The 22612-nt window shown below is 25.0% G+C and overlaps 1 protein-coding gene across 1 annotated transcript in view; it reads right to left on the bottom strand.

Annotated features, from left to right (window-relative positions):
• The window catches only part of ss (spineless), a 134477-nt gene that overhangs the window by 69345 nt on the left and 42520 nt on the right, over positions 1 to 22612 (bottom strand). Inside the window, exon 2 of the mRNA XM_065498719.1 lies at positions 14598 to 14788. Coding sequence (XP_065354791.1) covers positions 14598 to 14788 — 191 coding nt within the window. The remainder of the gene's footprint in view (positions 1 to 14597; positions 14789 to 22612) is intronic.

Genomic DNA, 22612 nt, shown 5'->3' with positions numbered 1-22612 from the left:
AATTAAAGAATTTAGTTAAAAATTTAAATAATTTCCAAAAAAAAGTAAATCTCGGTTGCGGGAATTTTTCTGGTACTTTTTGGGAATTTGTCAAAAACCTCAAATTGTATAAATTGTGAGGTTTTTATTGTGTTGAAATGAAGTTTTTGCATTTTTATGCTTGTTTTTTACTTCCCCAGAAATTGGGATTTTTTGGATGGATTTGGGAATTCTTAAAAAACATCAAATTGAATAAATTGTGAGGTATTTTTAATGGAGAAATGAAGTTTTTGCATTTTTATGCTTGTTTTGTACTTCCCCAGAAATTGGGATTTTTTTCATTGGATTTGGGAATTCACATAAAAGCTCTTATTTTCCTATAAACTATGTTTTGCTCAAAATTAAAGGTATTTCAAAGGATTTAAATGAATCCCAGAAAATATAAATCTCGTATTAGGGAATTTTTCTGCCAGTTTTTAGGAATTTCCAAAACACCTCAATTTATTTAAATTTAATTTTTTCGCAATCATACAATAATGTTTTTAAAATGTTTATTTGACAGTTTATTTTACTTAAAGACTTCTCCAGAAAATGGGATTTTTTCGTTGGTTTTGGGAATTCTAAGAATTCATCTTCCAAAACAAGTTTTTAGTTACTAAATTAACGAAATTAGTTACAAATTTTAATGATTCCCAGAAAACATAAATCTCGTTTGAGGGAATTTTTCATGCAATTTTTGGGAATTCCTCAAAAAATCTTAAATTGTATACATTATGAGGTTTTTTTTATGGTGAAATGAAGTTTTTACATTTTTATGCTTGTTTTGCACTTCCCCAGAAATTGGGATTTTTTCGCTAGTTTTGGGAATTCTTAAAAACCTCAAATTGTTGTATAAATAAATTTTAAACACAAAATTAAATGTTCTTTAAAGGATTTTAATGAATCCCAGAGGGAATTTTTCTGTTATTTTTGGGAATTTGAGGAAATTTTTCTGATATTTTTTATGTATTCCAAAAATAACTAAAATCTGTTTAAATATAAAGTTTGCACTGTGCAAAATTATTATTTTGTATGGTTTTGTTAAATTTTGACTTCCCCAGAAATTGGGGATTCTTTTGGAAATTCTTAGAATTAATCGAAATCTTCCTAAAAAAGTTTTTAGTTTCAAAATTAACGAATTTCGTTAAAAATTTTAAAGATTTAAAGAAAACATAAATCTCGGTTGAGTTCCCCAGAAATTGGAGATTTTTTGGATGGTTTTGGGAATTCTTAAAAAGCTCAAATTCTTGTATAAACCATTTTTAAACACAAAATTAAAGGTATTTCAAAGGATTTAAATGAATCCCAGAAAATATAAATCGGAATTGAGGGAATTTTTCTGTAATTTTGTTAGGAATTCTCAAAACTGCTCAATTTAATATTTTAGCAGTGATAAAATAATGATTTTCAAATTTTAATTTTACATTTTATTTTACTTCCCCAGAATTTGGGATTTATTCTTTGGTTTTGGTAATTCTTAGAATTCATCGAAATCTTCCTAAAAATGTTTTTAGTTACCAAATTAATGAATTTAGTTAAAAATTTAAATGATTCCCAGAAAACATAAATCTCGGTTGAGGGAATTTTTCTGGTACTTTTTGGGAATTCAACAAAAAACCTCAAATTGTATAAATTGTGAGTTAGTTTTAATGGTGAAATGAAGTTTTTGCATTTTTATGCTTGTTTTGTACTTCCCCAGAAATTGGGAATTTTTTCGTTGCTTTTGGGAATTCACAAAAAAGCTCTTATTTCCCTATAAACAATTTTTTGTTCAAAATTAAAGGTATTTCAAAGGATTTAAATGAATCCCAGAAAATATAATTCTGAATTGAGGGAATTTTTCTGTCATTTTTTAGGAATTCCCAAAACTCCTCAATTTATTTAAATTAAATGTTTTCGCAATCATACAATAATGTTTTTAAAATGTTTATTTAACAGTTTATTTTACTTAAAGACTTCCCCAGAAAATGGGATTTATTCTTTGGTTTTGGGAATTCTTAGAATTCATGAAAGCTTTTCTAAAAATGTTTTTAGGTATTAAAATAAAGAATTTAGTTAAAAATTTGAAAGATTCCCAGAAAACATAAATCTCGGTTGATGGAATTGTTTGTTTCTGTACTTTTTTGGAATTCACCAAAAAACCTAAAATTTTATAAAATGCAAGGTTTTGCTATGGTATCATGATGTTTTTGCATTTTTAAGCTTTTGTTTTTACTTCCCCAGAATTGGGATATTATTTTAGTTGGTTATGGGAATTCGTCAAAAAACCTCAAAGTGTATAAATTGTGTGGTTTTTATTATTCTGAAATGAAGTTTTTGCATTTTTAAGCTTATTTTTTACTTCCCCAGAAATTGGGATTTTTTGGATGGTTTTGGGAATTCTTAAAAAGCTCAAATTCTTGTATAAACAAATTTTAAACACAAAATTAAAGGTTCTTTAAAGGATTTAAATGAATCCCAGATATTTTAAATCTTGATTGAGGGAATTTTTCTGGTATTTTTTAGGAATTCCAAAAATAACTAAAATCTGTTTAAATATAAAGTTTTCACTGTGTAAAATTATTATTATTTTGTATAATCTTGTAAAATTGTTACTTCCCCAGAAATTGGGGATTTCTTTCCAAAAAACATAAACCCCGGTTTAGAAAATTTTTCTTGTTCATTATGGGAATTCGGCAAAAAACCTCAAATTGTATAAATTGTGGGGTTTTTATTATTCTGAAATGAAGTTTTTGCATTTTTATGCTTGTTTTGTACTTCCCCAGAAATTGGGATTTTTGGGATGGTTTTGGGAATTCTTAAAAAGCTCTAATTCTTGTATAATCAAATTTTTAACACAAAATTAAAGGTTCTTTAGAGGATTTAAATGAATCCCAGATATTTTAAATCTCGATTGAGGGAATTTTTCTGGTAAAAAATTTCTTTGTAAAATTAGCATTTTTCAAATCACAAATTTTTCAATAACATTCTTGTAATCCAATACAATTTGCCTGCAATATTGTCATCTTTTATCCAATTTACCTCAACTTTAAGCTTCTTTAGCAAAAATTTTTTCCCAAAAAATTTAATTTTAACCCCAACGTTGTTGGTCTTTTTACCTTTAATTACAATTTTCATTAGTTTGGTATTTTATTATACACACATTTTCAATAAAAATGTTACCACATTCTAGCTATTACTTTTTTTTTTCCTAATATTTGTGTTATTTTTTGCGAAAAACTGCGCAAGTCAGGGTCAAGTAGTAGTTAGTAGCAGCTGTAGTACAAGTCCTCGTAGTAAATTTTATTTTGATACCAATACTAATTTTTCTCTATAAATTGTTTTTTTGTTGTTGCTGCTGTTTGTTATTTATTTATTTTCTAACAACCCTCTATCTGTTTAAATGTTTAACATTAACAAAAAAAAACACAGTTTTTTTCATTCATAGGTGGCCCATTTCCCCCAAAAAAAGTTACAACAAAAAAAAAGAAAAAGAATTAGACCGTCTATAACAAACTTGCGATTTTTATTACGAATGAATATACAATTTTGTAAAGGAGCGGGTGCGTCAGTTGGTTAGACAAAAAAAACACTGCCACAGAGACAGTGAGCGCTATTAAGCGCATAATGTTATTCTTTGTTAAATATTTTGCTGGGCACCCAGGGAGCGTTAGGAAATGACAGGGCAACAAATAAACTACCAACATTTCCACTTGCTTTATTAACCAGTAAACAAAATGTGGAAGATACTAAACGTCGAAGGGGGAGAGCAGAGGGGGATTAAAGCAAAAACTTTTAGGAGGCAAAACAAAAAGGAGGCTATTAAAGGTTAAACTAAAAATGTATCAAGGATCAATTTTACTATTATGGGCTATTTTTTAACTTCAAGGTACTTTTTCGTACTTTAAAGTACTTTTTTGAAAACTGTTTTGAATCGAAAGGAAAACAACTGAGTTCGAATCGAATAAAAATCCGATTGAAATCTGATACTATAGTGGACCAAATACAAATAGGATTCGCTTGGTGATTTTGTACAATAAATAAACGATTTCAAATCGAAATAAAACAGCGTCTGAAATAAACAGAAACCGATTTTGAATAAAATAACTAAATTTGGATTCGAATCGGATAAAAACTGTTGCTTAATTCAATAAATACTAAAGAAAGCCAGAGTAAAGTCATATTTAGAATCGAATAAAAACCGATTTTGTACCGAATAAAAATTGATTTAGAACCGAATAAAAACTGTTTTAGAACACAATAAAAAAATAACTCAAAGACCAACTTTGGAATTATTCGAATAATAATTGATTTTGAAACGAATAATAGTCAAATTTAAATAAAATTTATCAAAATAAAAGAAAATAAAAAAATGGAAACGAATAAAAACTGAGATGAATTGAATAATAAATATTTTTTAACACAATTAAAACTGAAGAAAGCCAGTCATATTCACAATCGAATAAAAACCATTTTTATTCGAATAAAAATCGTTTTTAAATCGCATAAAAATCGTTTTTAAATCGAATAAAAATCATTTTTAAATCGAAGAAAACCCTTTTTTATTCGAATAAAAACCGTTTTTTAACCGAATAAAAATCTTTTTAGAACCGAATAAAAACTGTTTTAGAACACAATAAAAAAATCACTTAAAGACCAACTTTGGAATTAATCGAATAATAATTGATTTTGAAACGAATAATAGTCAAATTTAAATAGAATTTATCAAAATAAAAACAAAAATGGAAACGAATAAAAACTGAGATTAATCGAATAATAAATAATTTTTAATACAATTAAAACTGAAGAAAGCCAGTCATATTCACAATCGAATAAAAACCGTTTTTAAATCTATTAGTAGCAAAGTGGTTTTTATTCATTCTTCGATTTCTTTTTTTATTGTATTTATTCGGTTCTAAATAAATTTTTATTCGGTTAAAAAGCGGTTTTTATTCGAATAAAAAAGGTTTTATTCGATTTAAAAATGGTATTTATTCGATTTAAAAATGGTTTTTATTCGATTAAAAAAATGGTTTTTATTCGATTTTTAACCGAATAAAAATTTATTTAGAACCGAATAAATACAATAAAAAAAGAAATCGAAGAATGAATAAAAACCACTTTGCTACTAATAGTTTCTAATCGAATGCAAATCAATCAAATTTAAAACGTAGACGAATAAAATTAAAACTGAAATCGATTAAAAACCAGGATTGAAACGAATATACAGATCAATTTCGAATAGAATAAAACTATTTAAAAAAAATGTTTAGAATCAAATAACCCCGGATTTTAACCGAATAAAACCCAGGTTTCAATTGACAACATAAGAAAATTGGATTTGAATCGAATAAAACCCGGGTTTTAACCGTGTAAAAAAAAATTGTATTCGAATAAAAACCATTAGATACCGATAACAAGCGGTTTAAAAAATAAAATAAGCCGAATTAAAAACCTAAGAAAATCGGATTGGAACCGAATAAAAACTTGGTTTAAACCGAGTAAACACCGGATTTAAACCGAGTAAAATCAATTTGATGCCGGAAAAACTTCAAACCATATAAAAATTATGTATAACCTGATATAAACCATTTGAGAATCAAATAAAATCCAAATTTTAACCGAATAAAATCCGGATTTTAACCGAGTAAAACTCAATTTGTATCCGAATAAAAACCATTTCATAACGATAACAAGCGGTTTAAAAAATAAAATAAGCCGAATTGAAAACCTAAGAAAAGCAGATTTGAATCGAATAAAAACCGAATAAAACCAAAATTCTATCCGAATAAAAAACGATAACAAGCGGTTTAAAAAATAAAATAAGCCGAATTAAAAACCTAAGAAAAGCAGATTTGAATCGAATAAAAACCGAATAAAACCAAAATTCTATCCGAATAAAAACCATTTCATAACGATAACAAGCGGTTTAATAAATAAAATAAGCCGAATTGAAAACTTAACTAAAACGGATTTGAATCGAATAAATACCGAATAAAAACCGTATTTAAACCGAATAAAACCCGGATTTAAACCGAGTAAAATCGATTCGATGCTGGAAATAAGCCGAATTGAAAACATTAGAAAATTGGATTGGAACCGAATAAAAATAAAATTTTTACCGATTAAAACCCGGGTTTTATCCGAATAAAATCCAATTTGTATCCGAATAATAACCATTAGATACCGATAACAAGTGGTTTAAAATATAAAATAAGCCGAATTGAAAACCTAAGAAAATCTGATTTGAATCAATAAAAACCGAATAAAACCAAAATTCTATCCGAATAAAAAACGATAACAAGCGGTTTAAAAAATAAAATAAGCCGAATTGAAAACCTAAGAAAAGCAGATTTGAATCGAATAAAAACCGAATAAAACCAAAATTCTATCCGAATAAAAAACGATAACAAGCGGTTTAAAAAATAAAATAAGCCGAATTGAAAACTTAACTAAAACGGATTTGAATCGAATAAAAACCGTATTTAAACCGAATAAAAACCGGATTTAAACCGAGTAAAATCGATTTGATGCTGAAAATAAACCGAATTGAAAACATTAGAAAATTGGATTGGAACCGAATAAAAATAAAATTTTTACCGATTAAAACCCGGGTTTTATCCGAATAAAAACCATTAGATACCGATAACAAGCGGTTTAAAAAATAAAATAAGCCGAAAACCTAAGAAAATCAGATTTGAATCGAATAAAAACCGAATATAACCAAAATTCTATCCGAATAAAAACCATTTCATAACGATAACAAGCGGTTTAAAAAATAAAATAAGCCGAATTGAAATCTTAACTAAAACGGATTTGAATCGAATAAAAACTGAATTTTTTCCGAATAAAAACCGGATTTAAACCGAAAAAAACCGGATTTAAACCGACTAAAATCGATTTGATGCTGGAAATAAGCCGAATTGAAAACATTAGAAATTTGGATTGGAATCGAATAAAAATAAAATTTTTACCGATTAAAACCCGGGTTTAAACCGAATAAAAACCGGGTTTAAACCGAGTAAGTAACAATTAAAAATCTACTTGAAACCATTGGAATATTGGTTTTGAACCGAATAAAAACCGATTTAAAAACAATTAAATATCTGTTTGGAATCTAATTAACACCGAGTTATAACCAAATAGAAATCATTTTGGAACCGAATTAAGACGAGTTGGAACTAAATAAATACCAATTTTTATTGGAATAAAAAACCCCCTCCAAAAAAAGTACTATTCCTCCCTGGCTAAATAAAAGAAAAACATTTCTATAGAGCAAAAAAAAAAAAGAAACACTAAAACCCATCGCAATGATTAAAGTAGAAAAAAATAAAAGAAAATAAATGTTTATGAGTATAGAAAACTACAAACACACACAAAATGAAAATGGGAAAATAACAAAAAAAAAATAATGTAAAAGAAAAACTTTAACAAATCTTTGCCTCTGCTGGGGTTGTTAAAGAAGATACAAAAACACATTCCAGCTACAAATAAAATGGCGTCGTTTAGATAGATATTGCAGAGCATTAACAATTCAGAAAAGCCATAGAAGAAAACACACCCTAATAAAAAAAGGGCAACAAAACGAAAGAACCAAACCAAAGAACAAAACAACAAAACATTTAGATATTACAAAGACATCTTTGAAAAGAAACACAAAAAATCGCTACAACCCCACCCTAAAAATTAGCACAAAAAAAAATAATACAAATCTTGCAGATAAGTATATAAGTATGTATGTGAATGGATATGTAGAGAAAACCGTCTGTAAATGTTGTATTTACAAGGAAAAAAAAGAACTGAAAAACAAATCTCAACAAAACAAAATGGCGTAAAGCTATAAATGTTGCAAAACATTTGACGTTTGACATTTATTTATTCCAACATGGAGCAAAATATGTAGAAAAAAAACAGTAACAAAAAAATCAAAATTTATAATAATAATAAACAAACAATGTCGTCATCATTATCTTCCAAAACATAGGGGATTTTAAAGAGCGAGACAGTCAGTGTTAGGTATAAGAAATCATAAAATGTCAAACTCATCAAAATATCAACAAACCTAAATCAACAATAGGGGAAACAAAAATAGCAGGTTTAAGGGGCTTAATTTAGCAATTGAAGGATTTGGAGTTTAAATCGAAGATAGTTTAAAGATTATAAGTAAAGGATTTAAATAGCCAAAGTTAGAGGGAGACGGGTACAATTGGAAAATCTATTACAAAATTTAGTACTTTCCTTATAATAAAAACCAATAATATCCAATTTGAAACCGATTAAAACGAGTTTGATTCGGTTAGAAATCGGACTTTAAGTTATTAAAATAATAGAGCTTTTCATTAATTTAAAAAATCGGTAAATAAAAACCGCTTCAGAACCGAATAATAATTAGATTTGAACCGGTTATAAACCGGGTTACGTTCTGATCAAAACCGGTTTTTAAAAAGTTTCTGATTAATTTCTACAAGCAGATAATAAAATCGATTTAAGACCGAATAAATATCGATTCGATTTTTAAAATCGAAATTTAATCGAATAAAAACCAGTTTTGAACAGAATAAAAACTACTTTCAATAAGATTTAAACCAAATAGATTCAGAACCGAATAATAATTAGGTTTTGAAAATCGATTTAAACCCGATTAGGACCGAATAAAACGACTTCGGTTTTCGCATAAAAAGTTTGGACATGATAAAAATAGAGTTTGAACCAAAAAAAAGCGAGTTGAGACAAACCGAGTTTGAATCGAATAAAAACCGAGTTTGGACATGATAAAAATAGAGTTTGAACCACAAAAAAATGCGAGTTTGAATCGGATTTTTTAACCGAATAAAAACCAATTTGGAAACGAATAGTAACCGATTATAAAACGATTAACAACCGTGTTCGAGTCGTAACAAAAGCTTATTTGAACATGATAAAACTAAAGTCTGAATCGAATAAAAACCGAGTTCAAATTGTAAAAAATCGACTTTGGAAATTTTTAACAGCAGTTAAAAACCAATTTAGAACCGAATGAAAATCGGTTTGGAATCGAATCGGTAGTAAACTGAAGCGGGTTTGAACATGGTAAAAATAGAGTATGAATCGAATAAACCTAAAGTTAGACTCGAATACAAATTGTGATAAAAATGGATTTAGAACCAACCCAAACCCGAATAAAAAAATTAACCGAATAAAAACCGATTAGCAACCGAATAAAATCAGCGTTGATTCGCATAAAAAGTTTGAACATGATAAAAATAGAGTTTGAACCACAATAAAAAAAATGGGAGTTTGAGACGAATAAAAACCAAGTTTTAATCGAATAATATCCGAGTTTGAACCGAATAAAACCCGAGTTTTAATCGAATAAAACCCAGTTTTGAAAATTATACAGGTTTTTATTAATTATTTTTAATGTGCTCATGAAAACACAGCTAATAAAAACCGATTTTGATTAGAATAAAAACTGGATTAAAATCAAAATTAAAATATAAAAACCTATTCATTAATTTTTTAAGACAGAAAAAAGAAACCGATTTGAGACCTAATAAAAATCAAATAATAACTAAATAAAAACCATTTTTGAGCGGAATAAAAACCGGGGTTGAACCGTAAAAAAACTGCTGAAAATCTTATGATTATGAGTTAATACCTAGTTTTAATGGAATTACAAAAACCAATTTGAAACCAAATAAAAATCGCAAAAAAAACTGCTAAGAATCATGATTATTAGTCAGAATCTTATGAAACCGTGTTTGAATTAAAAAAAAAATATTTATTGGAACCGAATAAAAACCGGTTCTTGAACCGGATAAAAACCTGGTTTGAACCAAAAAAATTGCTTAGAATCGAGATTATTAGTTAGAAACTTATAAAACCGTGTTTAAATTTAATAAAAAAAGAATATTTATTGATTTTGAAACGGATAAAAACCGGTTAATGAACCGGATAAAAATCAAATTAGAACCGAATAAAAACCATTTTTGAGCAGGATAAAAACCGGGTTTGAACCGGAAAAAAACTGCTAAGAACCATGATTATTAGTCAGAATCTTATGAAACCGTGTTTGAATTAAAAAAAAAAATATTTATTGGAACCGAATAAAACCGGTTCTTGAACCGGATAGAAACCTGGTTTGAACCGCCAAAAAAAACTACTAAGAACCGTGATTATTAGTTAGAAACTTATAAAACCGTGTTTAAATTTAATAAAAAAAGAATATTTATTGATTTGGAACCGAATAAAAACCGGTTAATGAACCGGATAAAAACCAGTTTTGAATTGGAAAATATGTTTTGGAAACCTTATATGACCTGAGGTTGATTATTAGTTCGAACCTGAGCTTGAATCGAATAAAAAACGAGTTTGAATCGGTTAAAAACCGGTTGCATTAAGAGTTTTTAAAATTTCTCAATATTTTTGTTGCTTCTTAGTCAATCTGCTGGGAACCGTATAAAACGTGGTTTTGATTATTAGATAGAATCTTCATATGAATTAATTTGGAAACGAATATAAACCGGTTCATGAGCCGGATAAAAACCGGATAAAACCCGAATAAAAACCGGTTTTTAACCGGATAAAAACCGGTTTGTAACCGGAAAAATATTTTGGAAACATTTTATGAACTGAGGTTGATTATTAGTTCGATTCTTATAAAAATTGAGTTTTAATCGAATATGAATCGTATAAAAACCAAGTTTGAACCGGTTATAGAAATACCAGACAGTTTCATTAATAGTTTTTCTTTCTTCCTTATTCATGTTTGTGCTAATTTTCTCCCCTGTACTGTCATTTATTGACGTGTAAATTTGCCAAAAAAAATGTATTTTTTCAAAAATAAAAAGCTAATAAAGACCTACTAAATATCAAAGATTTACGAACCAAAATTGCCAACAACTAGGGAACTAAAACAGCAACGACAAGGAAAAATCTGTTATAAACTTAAACTAAATGCAGCTTTAAATGAATTTCAAACAAACAACGGCAAAGTCACGCAATATTTGATATAAAACCAGCAGAGACTGACTCTATATGAGTAAAAATATAAAATATTTTTTCGTTTTTTTTTCTTGTCTACTTTCAGTCACAACACCAGACTATAGCGTGACCTACGACGACGAAACGACCAAACGTCAGCAACACATCAAATTTCTGGGCTGCCAAAACAATATAAATATTTCAATAGCAGCAAAAATTGCATATTTACAATAAAATTATGGAATAAAAAAAAATCACACACACAGTTTGAACACCAAATAAAAATGAAGAAAAACTAGGTAAGTGTTAAAAAAATGCCTTTAATAATCTTATAAATAAATCATGCTTACAATCATCCATTCATTCACTCACTGAGTCAGTCATTCATTCATTCATGCCTTCGTATTGGGAATGTGGGAAGTCTATAAATTGAGCGAGCGGTCTAAAAAGCCTCAATGATTGAGTCTTATAAAATATTTAAAAATGTCAGTTTATGAAAAAAAAAAAAAAAACAAATGTGTAATAATAAACACAAAACACTTTAAATAAAGGCAAACAAACGCATTCATTCAATAACGAATGCTTGGCACACAAATGCAAATTTCAAATTCAAATTCTATTAAAAATTTATAACAATTTCTTCAGTATTGAGTTTTTAAAAGAGTCCCTGTCTTTATACATAAGTAATTTTGTATGACCAACAACAAGTAATAACAGCCTTAATATAGGCAAATCAGGATACCAATTTAATTCTAAACACGCAGGCAAAAAAATTCCTATATGTTTATTTTGTTTTTGTGTGTCTGTCTGTCTGTCCGTCCGTCCCTCCGTTTGAATGCTTGACTTTCTGTCTGTCTGTCTTTTGGTTACCGTTATGCATTTATGTTGATTATAGTGTTTTTTACATTGACCATGTGACCTTGAAATTAAATTTGCTCTGATTTAAAATACTGCAGTTGCAAATGAAACCAAAAAGAACTAAGAAAAACATTATAATTTTGCAAATTACAGACAAAAGTGATGTTGTTTTTTTGGAGTTTAAAGTAATAGGGCAAAGAAACTTCAGTTAACATACACACATTGAAATACAAATTACAAAAAAAAGAAATATTTCAAAATTTTTAATGGTAATTTAGGCTTTTTTGTTAAGTCTCGAAAAATTTATATTTATTCCATGTTTTAGCATTTAACAGCTGCAAAATCTAAAGTTTATTAACAATTTTATGATAAAATGAAGTATTAAGGTTTTGAGAAAAACCAGTATTTTCTTAAAATTGTCTATATTTGTTGATTTTTTAGCTAATTTGTGCTTTAAATAATTCATTTTCTTAAATTATTTAAGAAAATGCATTATAAATTCAAGAAATATTAGTTCTGGAAAAACCAGTATTTTCTAAAATACCTCAAATCAGTTAATTTTGAGGCTAGAAATAAATATTTATTGCTGCAATTAATTAATTCTAGGCATTTTTTCAAGAAAATGCATTGAAAATTCAAGAAATAGGGATTTTCAAAAAACCAGTATTTTTAAAAAACTTTAAAAATCATTAAATTTGTTAATTTATTGACTAGAAATTTATTATTCTTGCTGCAATTAATTTATTCTGGGAATTTATCAAGAAAATTTCATTGAAAATTCAAGAAATATGGATTTACAAGAAACCAGTATTTTTACAAACTTTTAAAAATCCTCAAATATGTTAATTTTTTCCTTGGAAATTTCTTATTTTTACTGCAATTAATTAATTCTAGGACATTTTTCAAAAAATTCATTGAAAAGCCTAGAAATAAGAAATTTCAAAAACCAGTATTTTTCCAAACTTTTTAAAATCTTTAAATTTGTAGTTTTTTTGCTTGGAAATTTATTATTTTTGCTGCAATTATTTAATTCTAGGAAAATTTTTAAGAAAATATATTGAAAATCCAAGAAATAGGGCTTTTCATAAAACCAGTATTTTTCCAAACTTTTAAAAATCTTTAAATTTGTAATTTTTTGCTTGGAAATTTATTATTCTTACTGCAATTAATTAATTCTAGGAAATTTTTCAAGAACATATATTGAAAATCCAAGAAATGGGATTTTCATAAAACCAGTATTTTTAAAAACTTTTAAAAATCTTTAAATTTGTAAATTTTTTGCTTGGAAATTTATTATTTTTGCGCAATTGATTTATTCTAAGAATTCAATCAAGAAAATTTCATTGAAAATTCAAGATATTGGGATTTTAAAAAAACAGTATTTTTCCAAACTTTTATAAATCCTTAATTTTGTAAATTTTTTAACTGGAAATTTATATTTTTTATTGCAATTGATTAATTCTAGTATAATTTTCAAGAAAATGCATTGAAATCCCAAAAAATAAGGATTTTCAAAAAACCAGTATTTTTCCAATTTTTTAAAAATCTTTAAATTTGTTAATTTTTTGCTTGGAAACTTATTATTCTTGCTGCAGTAAATTAAGTCTAGGAAATTTTTCAAGAAATTCATTGAAAATACGGTTTTTCAAAAACCAGTATTTTTTAAAACTTTTAGGAATCCTTAATTTTGTTAATTTTTTTAACTGGAAATTTATTTCTCTTACTGCAATTAATTAATTCTAAAAAATTTTCAAGAAAATTCAGGAAATACGGATTTTAAACAAAAAGTATTTTTAAAAACTTCTAAAAATCGTTAAATTAGTAAATTTTTTCCCTCGAAATTTATTAGTGTTGCCCCCAGTAACACGAAGGCTGGTTATATACATATTAACTAATAGTTATACTGACAGTTTTCATACATAAATAATTTTAAACGACAGTATAACTATTAGTTAATTCATAACCAGGCTTCGTGTTAATGGGGGTTATTGAAAGTCCTTGAATTTGTTTATATTTTAACTGAAAAATTATAATTCTAACTGTAATTAATTAATTCTAGGATTTTTTATAGAAAATTCTTTCAAATTATAAGAAAAATTAAATTTCAAAAAACCGGTATTTTTAAATTTGTTAATTTTTTACTGGAACTTTATTATTTCTACTGTAATTAATTAATACTAGTAAAGTTTTCAAGAAAATCCATTAAAATTTCTAGAAAAATAGGTTATTGAAAAACCAGTATTTTTTAAAAAATTCTAAAAATCAGATAAATGTTTAATTTTTGGCTGGAAATTTGTTAATTCTTGCAGTAATTACTTAATGCCAGGGAATTCTCCAAGAAAATCCATTTAAAAAAGCAATTCTTTGAATGTTTTCAAGAAATAGAAATTTTTATAAAACCAGTATTTTTAAAATCTTGCAGAAATAAACAAATTTATAGATTTTTTACTAGATATTTATGTTTCCTGCTTAATTTAATTATTTTTAAGTAAATCTTTTAGAACAATAACTAAAATTTAAAGAAACAAATGTTTCGAAAAAACCAGTATTTTTTAAATTTGTTTAGAAATTTAATATCAAGTTGAAATTATAGCTACAATTGGGTCATTAAAGTGTTTTTGAAATGTTTAATTTTCCATGGTAAGGTTTATTAAATGTTTGAACTTCCTTTAAATTAATATATAATTACAGTTTTATTTTTTGAAGGCATTTGTTAAAGTTTGTAAAATTTGTAATTATGTTTGTATATTGTTATTGTGGAAAACTTTGTTTGTACTCACCTTGAAAATAACTTTTTGTTCTTAAATAACTAACAGACAGCCTTAAAATGCTCAGTCGATCCAATTTACTTAAAATATTCTGTTCAAATGGCAGCAATGAAGCCAATAAATCTAATTCAGCATTTAAACGTTCTCGATGACGTTTTGACGGATTACTTTTTGTGACGCCATCTTTGGGAGGAGGTTTTAAACTGTAAATGAAATAGAAACAACGAAATATTAGTTTTGAATATTATAAAAAAGTGAAAAACTAAAAAAAAACAAAAGAAAAGGAAACTTTGATGAAAAGGTCAGCACAACTCCCAGCATAATTGTTAATTACATTTCATTACAGGGACTCAAAATAATATTAAATGTAAATGTTAAAGAAATAACTGATACCGCTTATTATTTAGATACCTACACTCTCCTTTATACCTTTCTCAATTATAGCCTTAAACCCCCTCCCTTTAAATGCCTTCCTTTGTATTTTTCCAAGAGTCATTCCAAATGCTTTTTATATAAATTTATATAACAGTTTTGGTATTAGACAACATTTAATGGGTAACAAAGAAAAGGTGTTTAATTTTTTTCCACTAAATCAACCACCCTCTCAACATTTAAGTGTAATAGACTGACATACAGACAGACAGACGGACAGTCATTTAAAGCATATGTTTTATTTGAGGTTATAAAATATAAGGGGTTCTCAAACATTTTAATGAAAAATCATAAATATTTTTTGATATTAAAAGAAACTTAAGTGTAATAAAGTTAATAATATGATTTTTTATTAAAAACCTAAGAAATTTTTATAAAAGGAAGATAAATTTGAGTTTGTATTAGAATGACCTTTGACCTCTCAATATGAAATATATTGAAAAAATCATTATTATTTCTTATTATTAAAGTAAACTTAAGGGTAATTACATTTTAATTTAAAACAAAATAAATTTGTATAAAAAGTATGGAAACTTGAGTTTTTATTAGTGTGACCTTTGACCTCTCAATATGAAATTTCAATTTTTTTTACCTCTCAATATGAAATATATTGAAAAAATCATTATTATTTCTTATTATTAAAGTAAACTTAAGTAAAAATTTAATTTTTATTTAAAACAAAATAAATTTCTATAAAAAGTTGGATAATTCGAGTTTTTAATAGTGTGACCTTTGACCTCTCAATATGAAATTTAATTTTTTTTAAAAAATTTCAGATTTTTTTTGTTGAAAATTTATTATGCTTTCTAAAATTAATTATTTTTATGAATTTTTTAGAGAAACTTGGTTTTAATTAAAGAATTTTAAATTTGAAAAAAACCAGTATTTTTTTAATTTTTTTATAATTCCACAATTTTTTTTCATTTTAATGCTGCAAAATCTATTATTATTGCTGAATTTAATTCTTTTTATAATATTCTTTGAAAAAATGGCTTTAAATTGGGATAATAAGCATTTGAAAAAACCAGTATTATTTTAAATCCATTAAATAATTTGAAAATTCTTTAAGAAAATATGTTTCAAGTTGAGGAAATAAATCAATTAATAAAATTCTTTCAGAAAATGTGTTTTAAATTAAGAAAATAAGCTTTTCGAAAAACCAGTATTTTTTAAATTTTTTAAAAATCTTCAATTTTGTTAAGTTTTTTCTTTAAATATTTCTAAATTTTCTTGATTTTATAACTGAAAATTTATGTTTTTTTGATTAGTTTCATGAAATTTTTGGAGAATTTTTGTTTTGGAAAAACCAGTATTTTTGTAATATTAAAGAAATCTCCATGTCATTTAAGTTTTTTTCACTTTAAATGTATTTTTTTCTTTTTGTATTTAATTCATTTTATAAAGTTATTTAAAAAAATTTGTTTTAAATCAAGAAATTAAAAGATAAATTAAAAAAACGATATTTTTTAATCCATTAAAAATTGCTGTAAAATGTTTTTTTGGCTGAAAGTAATTCGTTTAATAAATTTCTTTGAACAATTTGTTCCAAAATAAGGAAATATAAATTTTTTGAAAAACCAGTATTTTTCAAAATTTTAGAAATCATTAAATTTATTACAATTTTTCTGTTAAAATTCATTATTCTCGCTATAGTTTTATTTGTTTATTCAATAATATTCGATTTTTAAAAAACCAGTATTTTTTAAATCCTTTAAAAATTAAAATTTCATTGCTTTAAATTGATTGTTAGACTGTAATTAAATTTCTTTGCTTAAAATTGTTCCAAAATAAAGAAATTAACATTTTAAAAGTATTTTTTGAAAATTATAGAAATTCTAAAATTTTTTAAGTTTTTAAATTGGAAATTTATTCTTTTTGCAGAAATCAATTAATTTTATAAAATTTTCTAAGGAAATTAGTTTAAATTTAGAAAATTATTGATTCTTGAAAAACCTGTATTTTTAAATTTTTTAAAAATCAGCAATTGTTCTTAATAGATTTTTTTTTTCAAATTAAAAATCATAAAAATCTTTAAACTTGCTTGCTTTTCTTAATTAATTTTATAAAATTCTTTTTTATTATTTTTTTATTAAATTCTTAAAATTGTTTCCTTTTCTCTCCAAAAGTTTGCTGGTGGATGGTTTATGTGTTAATGTTCGTTATGTATTGTTTATTTGTTCAATTATTTAACAATCATTTGTTGTTTATTTCCCATAAATGTTGTTAAGGCAGGGGTGGTTAGTATTATTACGGGTATAATTCATTTATTCCAAGAGGGGGAGGGAGGCTGAATCTAACCAAAAATCTATGAATATATTTGGTATGAAATTTTCATTACAAATCGATTATCTATGGCCACTTGATCTTATAATTACATTAAGACAAGCAGCAGCATGAATATCCTGTGGTTTGTAAAACTCAAGACAAAAATCACCCCTTATTTTGCAGTACTATTTTAAACAAGATTCAAATAAAGGTAATTGTGCAACATGATTCGCTTTAACTTGTATAATTTTCTTTTCTTTTCTATTTTTTTTTTTGCTAAAACAAATCCTTTTTTTCTTCTACCATTTTTGTTGCTTATCCTAGTCATTGTATTCATTGTAACCACCACCATCATCACCAGGGAAAGTAGTAGAATCTTTAGCATTGGATTGTAGAGTGGTTACCACCCGTTGAGGTTAATCAATATTATGGTTGTTAAGGTTTATAACAACCATATGTTTGGTTAGGGGGAATGATTAAGGCAAAGAATTTGAAGAAGATTGTAGTATTGTGGGTGAATTAAATAGCAAAATAAAAAAAAACATAAGGTTAATGTATTTAACATGAATAATTTAGCAAAAATTTAATGAAATTTAAGGAAATATGCTAAACTGAAACAGTTTAAAGAATTTAAACTGTATTTTGTAAAACTTAAGGAAATACGTGCAGTTTGTTAAACAGAAAAACCTTTAATATTAAAATTCTTTGGTGTTTGCCAAAGATTTAAACAACATTTCGAATTGGAAAAATCCTTTAATAACAATTTTCTGTCCAATTTAGGATGGATTCTCCCTTTAATATTAAAATGTTTCGCTTTAATTCCCTGTTCCTCTATAAAACTAAAAAAAAATTAGCTGAACAAAAGAAATACTTGGCAAATTTCTTTTGAATATTAAGTAAATTGTAAAGGATTTCGTTTTCATTCAAATTCCTAAGAAATTTTAGACACAAACGTCATAAAAGCATAATAAACGGTTGCTATAATTGTATGGCAGAGCGCAAAAACAAAATAGAAATTGCAGTCGTTTTTTTCATTTATATTATTTAAGAATTTTACAACCCCACTATTAAAACCAAAAGCCACTAAAAATATATAGAGAAATTGGTAAAAAAAAAACACAACATTTAAAGACAATAAAAATCCACCAAAACCAAAAGCACTAAAACATAAGGAACGAAAATAAAGGTTGGTTTTAAACCCAAAAAAAAAAAAAAAAAATCCAAAACAGACAGAGATACTCACAGGCCACTACAAATAGACAGTCAGTCGTTGAAACCAACATCATCATCATTGCCACAAACTAATTTATTTAATTAAATGTATAAACGAGTCACTCACTAATTTAACAGTAGAGGGTGCATGATCAATAACAACAACTAAAACAAAAATAATATAATTTGAAAATACCGCAATGATTAAGAGAAATTTTGTATAGCTTTGGCCAATTACTATAAAAATTTTATTTTCAAAAATTTTAAGAAATAAACAAAACAACAACAGAATTTAAGTATAGAAATTAGGGAATTTAAAAAGGAATTATTATTAAATAAATTTGCCCTGAAAATTAGCAATATTTGTTATTTTTACTTTAAAATAAGGGGCCATAAATGCTGCTATTAGAATCAAATTTTTAAAAATATTAAGAACTAAGACAATTTTAATGACTAACCGTTATTTCTAAACGTTTAGAAACCAGACAAAATTTAAAAACTGTTTAGGGAACAAATTAGCAGATTTTTGGAGAATTTAAAAAATACCGGTTTTTTTTAAAAACCTAATTTCTCTAATATCTTACTAATTTTTTAAAGGAATTTTATCAACTGATTTAAGTGCAGCTAAAACCACAATTTTTTCAAAAAAAATAATAAAATTTGCTGAAATTTGGAAAATTTAAAAATACTGGTTTTCGACAAAACTGATATTTTTGAATTTTAAACAAATTTTCTTAAAACTGCAACTAAAACAACATATTTTTTGTATAAAATAATGAAATTTGCAGAAATTTAAAAAAAAAAAAATTAAAATACCGGTTTTTTCAAAAACTGATATTTTTGAATTTTAAACAAATTTTCTTAAAACTGCAACTAAAACAACATATTTTTTGTATAAAATAATGAAATTTGCAGAAATTTGAAAAAAAAATAAAATACCGGTTTTTCCAAAAACTGATATTTTTGAATTTTAACAACATTTTCTTAAAACTGCAGCTAAAAGAATTTAAAAAAACATAATTTCTCTAATATCTTATTAATTTTTTAAAGGAATTTTATCAACTGATTTAATTTAATAAAATTTGCTGAAATTTGGAAAATTTAAAAATACTGGTTTTCAAAAAACTGATATTTTTGAATTTTAAACAAATTTTCTTAAAACTGCAACTAAAACAAATAATTTTTTGTATAAAATAATGAAATTTGCAGAAATTTGAAAAAAAAATTAAAATACCGGTTTTTCCAAAAACTGATATTTTTGAATTTTAACAACATTTTCTTAAAACTGCAGCTAAAAGAATTTAAAAAAATACCAGTTTTTTAAAAAACTTAATTTCTCTAATATCTTACTAATTTTTTAAAGGAATTTTATCAATTGTAGAAATTTGGAAAATTTAAAAAATTCTGGTTTTTCCAAAAACTGATTTTTTTTTTAGTTTCAAACTAATTTACATAAAGAAATTTTTCAAATTTATCAATTAAAATAAAGAACAACAAACTTAAAGTGAAAAAACTTAAGAAATTTAAAGATTTGCAAAATACTGGTTTTTCCAAAAATGCTAATTTCTTTAATTTTTAATCAAATATCCCAAAACATACTTTAAAAAGAATTAATTGGCCTAAAAAAAACAAAAAAGTCTAAAGTTTTTGTAATAAAATAATGAAATTTGGAAATTTAAAAAAATACAGGTTTTTCAAAATCAGTTTTTTTTTTAATTTTACACATATTTTCTTTAAGAATTTTTCCAAATTAAACAATTAAAATAAAAAGAAGAAATTTAAAGTAAGAAAACCTAAGAAATATTAAGAAAAAGTTTGCAAAAATACTGGTTTTTTATAAAACCTTATTTCTCAAGGAATTTTATCAATTGAATGAACTGCAGCTTAAACAACAATTTTTTTTTAAAAAAATATTCAAATTTGCTGAAATTTGGACAATTTTAAAAATACTGGTTTTTCTAAAATCTAAATTTTTTTTAATTAAATCAAATTTTCTTAAAGAATTTTATAAACTGAATAAAATACAGTAAGAAAAATTAATTTAAAAAGGAAAAACTTAGGAAATTTTAAGATTTCTTCAAGATAAAAAAATACTGGTTTTTCCAAAATGCTAAGTTCTGTAATTTTAAACAAAATTTTCGAAAGAATCTTATAAAAAGAATTAGTTAGAGTAAAAAAAATAATATTTAAAAAAATACTGGTTTTCCGGAAATCGATAATTTTCTTAAATTTTAAGATTATTATTATCCAGCTTAAAATTGAAGCAAATTGAATAAAATATAAAAGATTTTGAAAAATACTGTTTTTTTTCTAATGTTTATTTTCTTAATTTAAAACTCAGTTTTCTTAAATTTAGCAAGGGTAATGATTTTCTAATATAAACATGAGCAAATTAGAGGAACTGTATGTAGAATATTGGAAAAATACTGGTTTTTTCAAAATGTTTAATAACTCAAATTAAAACAAATTTTCTCCTAGAATTCCACAAAAAGAATTAATTAAAGCATATTAAATACATGAAAGAAAATAAAATCATTAAATTTATAGCAAATTTAGTTGATTTATAATGAAAGGTCAAAAAAACAAAAATTTTCGTAATTTGTTTAGAAATATTTCTTTACCATAAATTTTAGTATTTTCCTATATTTTATTTAAAAATATTTTTGGCAAAATAAATAAATTGCAAGAAAATTAAAGGTATTTGCCAAACAAAAGAAATTAAAAGCCGTATAATTTTCTTATTATTTATATGACCAAAAATCCTTTATTGTTTTGTGTATAGCAAAGAAAAAAAAACTTTTTAGTTCCCAGAAAAACCTTTATAAATGAAATTTCAAACAAAGAAATAATGAAATAAATATAAAACAAAACTGTATACAAAATGTACACAAAACAAAGAAAAACGAAACCTCCTAAGACTGGAGAAACTAAAAACCTTTACAAGGATGTTTAAGGCCATTAAAGAAAACAGAAATAACGTCAGTTTCTGGTATTTTGAGGGCCATACACAACAAAGACATAAGTTGTTGAAGTTGTACAAACAAAACATTTAAATGCTTTATCTGTGAATTAGGATTTTCTCTTTTCTTATTCTTCTTATAGTTCGGAAAACATTCCACAATGCTTTTAAAAAAATTACACAATTACTTTTGGCCAAAAAAGTACAAATTTCATTTTAGTATAAATACAAAAAAACAGCAGCAAAAACTATACTTTAGTATAAAGGCGTGTTTATTTCTGCAGCATGTTTTTCTTTCTTTTTTATCCACATTTTCGATTTTGTTTTTTTATTCCAAAAAAAAATTAATGTTATTTCTTTACAACCCCCTCCCAAATACATCTCTTTTAGTTTTTTCCATTTATTTTTAACATTTTTGGCTATTCAAGGATAGACAAAGGAAATGGCATATAATGTAGGATATGTTACATTTAACTCTATGGCAAAAACAAGTAAATAAGAAAATATTGTATATAATTTATTATTAAAGGTTTAGCATTTGAAATAGAATCTAAATATAAAAGCAAATACCAAATTATTTTAAAAGCTTTGGAAATTTTTTTTTTTTAATAACTGAAATTTTATAAATTTTTTTTGCATTCAAAATTTATAACTTTTGAATTGTTTTTAGTTTTCACAAATTAAAACAAAATATTCTTTATTAATTTATGTTTTAATATTGCTTTTAAAATCATGGCTAACCATAAACATTTTAGACAATTTTAACAAATTAAAAAATGTCTCTAGGTGACGTATGATTAATATTAATTACACAGTATTTCTACAAAATTAGCCATAACTCTTGAAAAAATAGAGCTATTTGAAAATAGTAAAAGGCTTTGAATTAAAAACATGTTCAGCTTTAATCTGTTATGACTACAAATAGTTAAGGCAAATAATATTTAAAAGAAATTCATATAAACTTAAAAAAAAATTTTGGGAAATATTTTAAAAATTGAATAAAACCAAAAAAAATTTACAAACAGTTATTGAATCTTAATAAAAACAAATTTTGTTATTGTCTTTAAAATTATTATTTTCATCACATATTTCTCGTAATTTTACGAATTTTAGAAATTTTCCAAACTGACGTATGATTAATATTAATTAGTCAGTATTT

This window comes from Calliphora vicina, chromosome 1, assembly GCF_958450345.1.
Source record: "Calliphora vicina chromosome 1, idCalVici1.1, whole genome shotgun sequence".
Classification (NCBI taxonomy): Eukaryota; Metazoa; Arthropoda; class Insecta; order Diptera; family Calliphoridae; genus Calliphora; species Calliphora vicina.
This window is presented reverse-complemented; position numbering and strand designations above follow the sequence as displayed.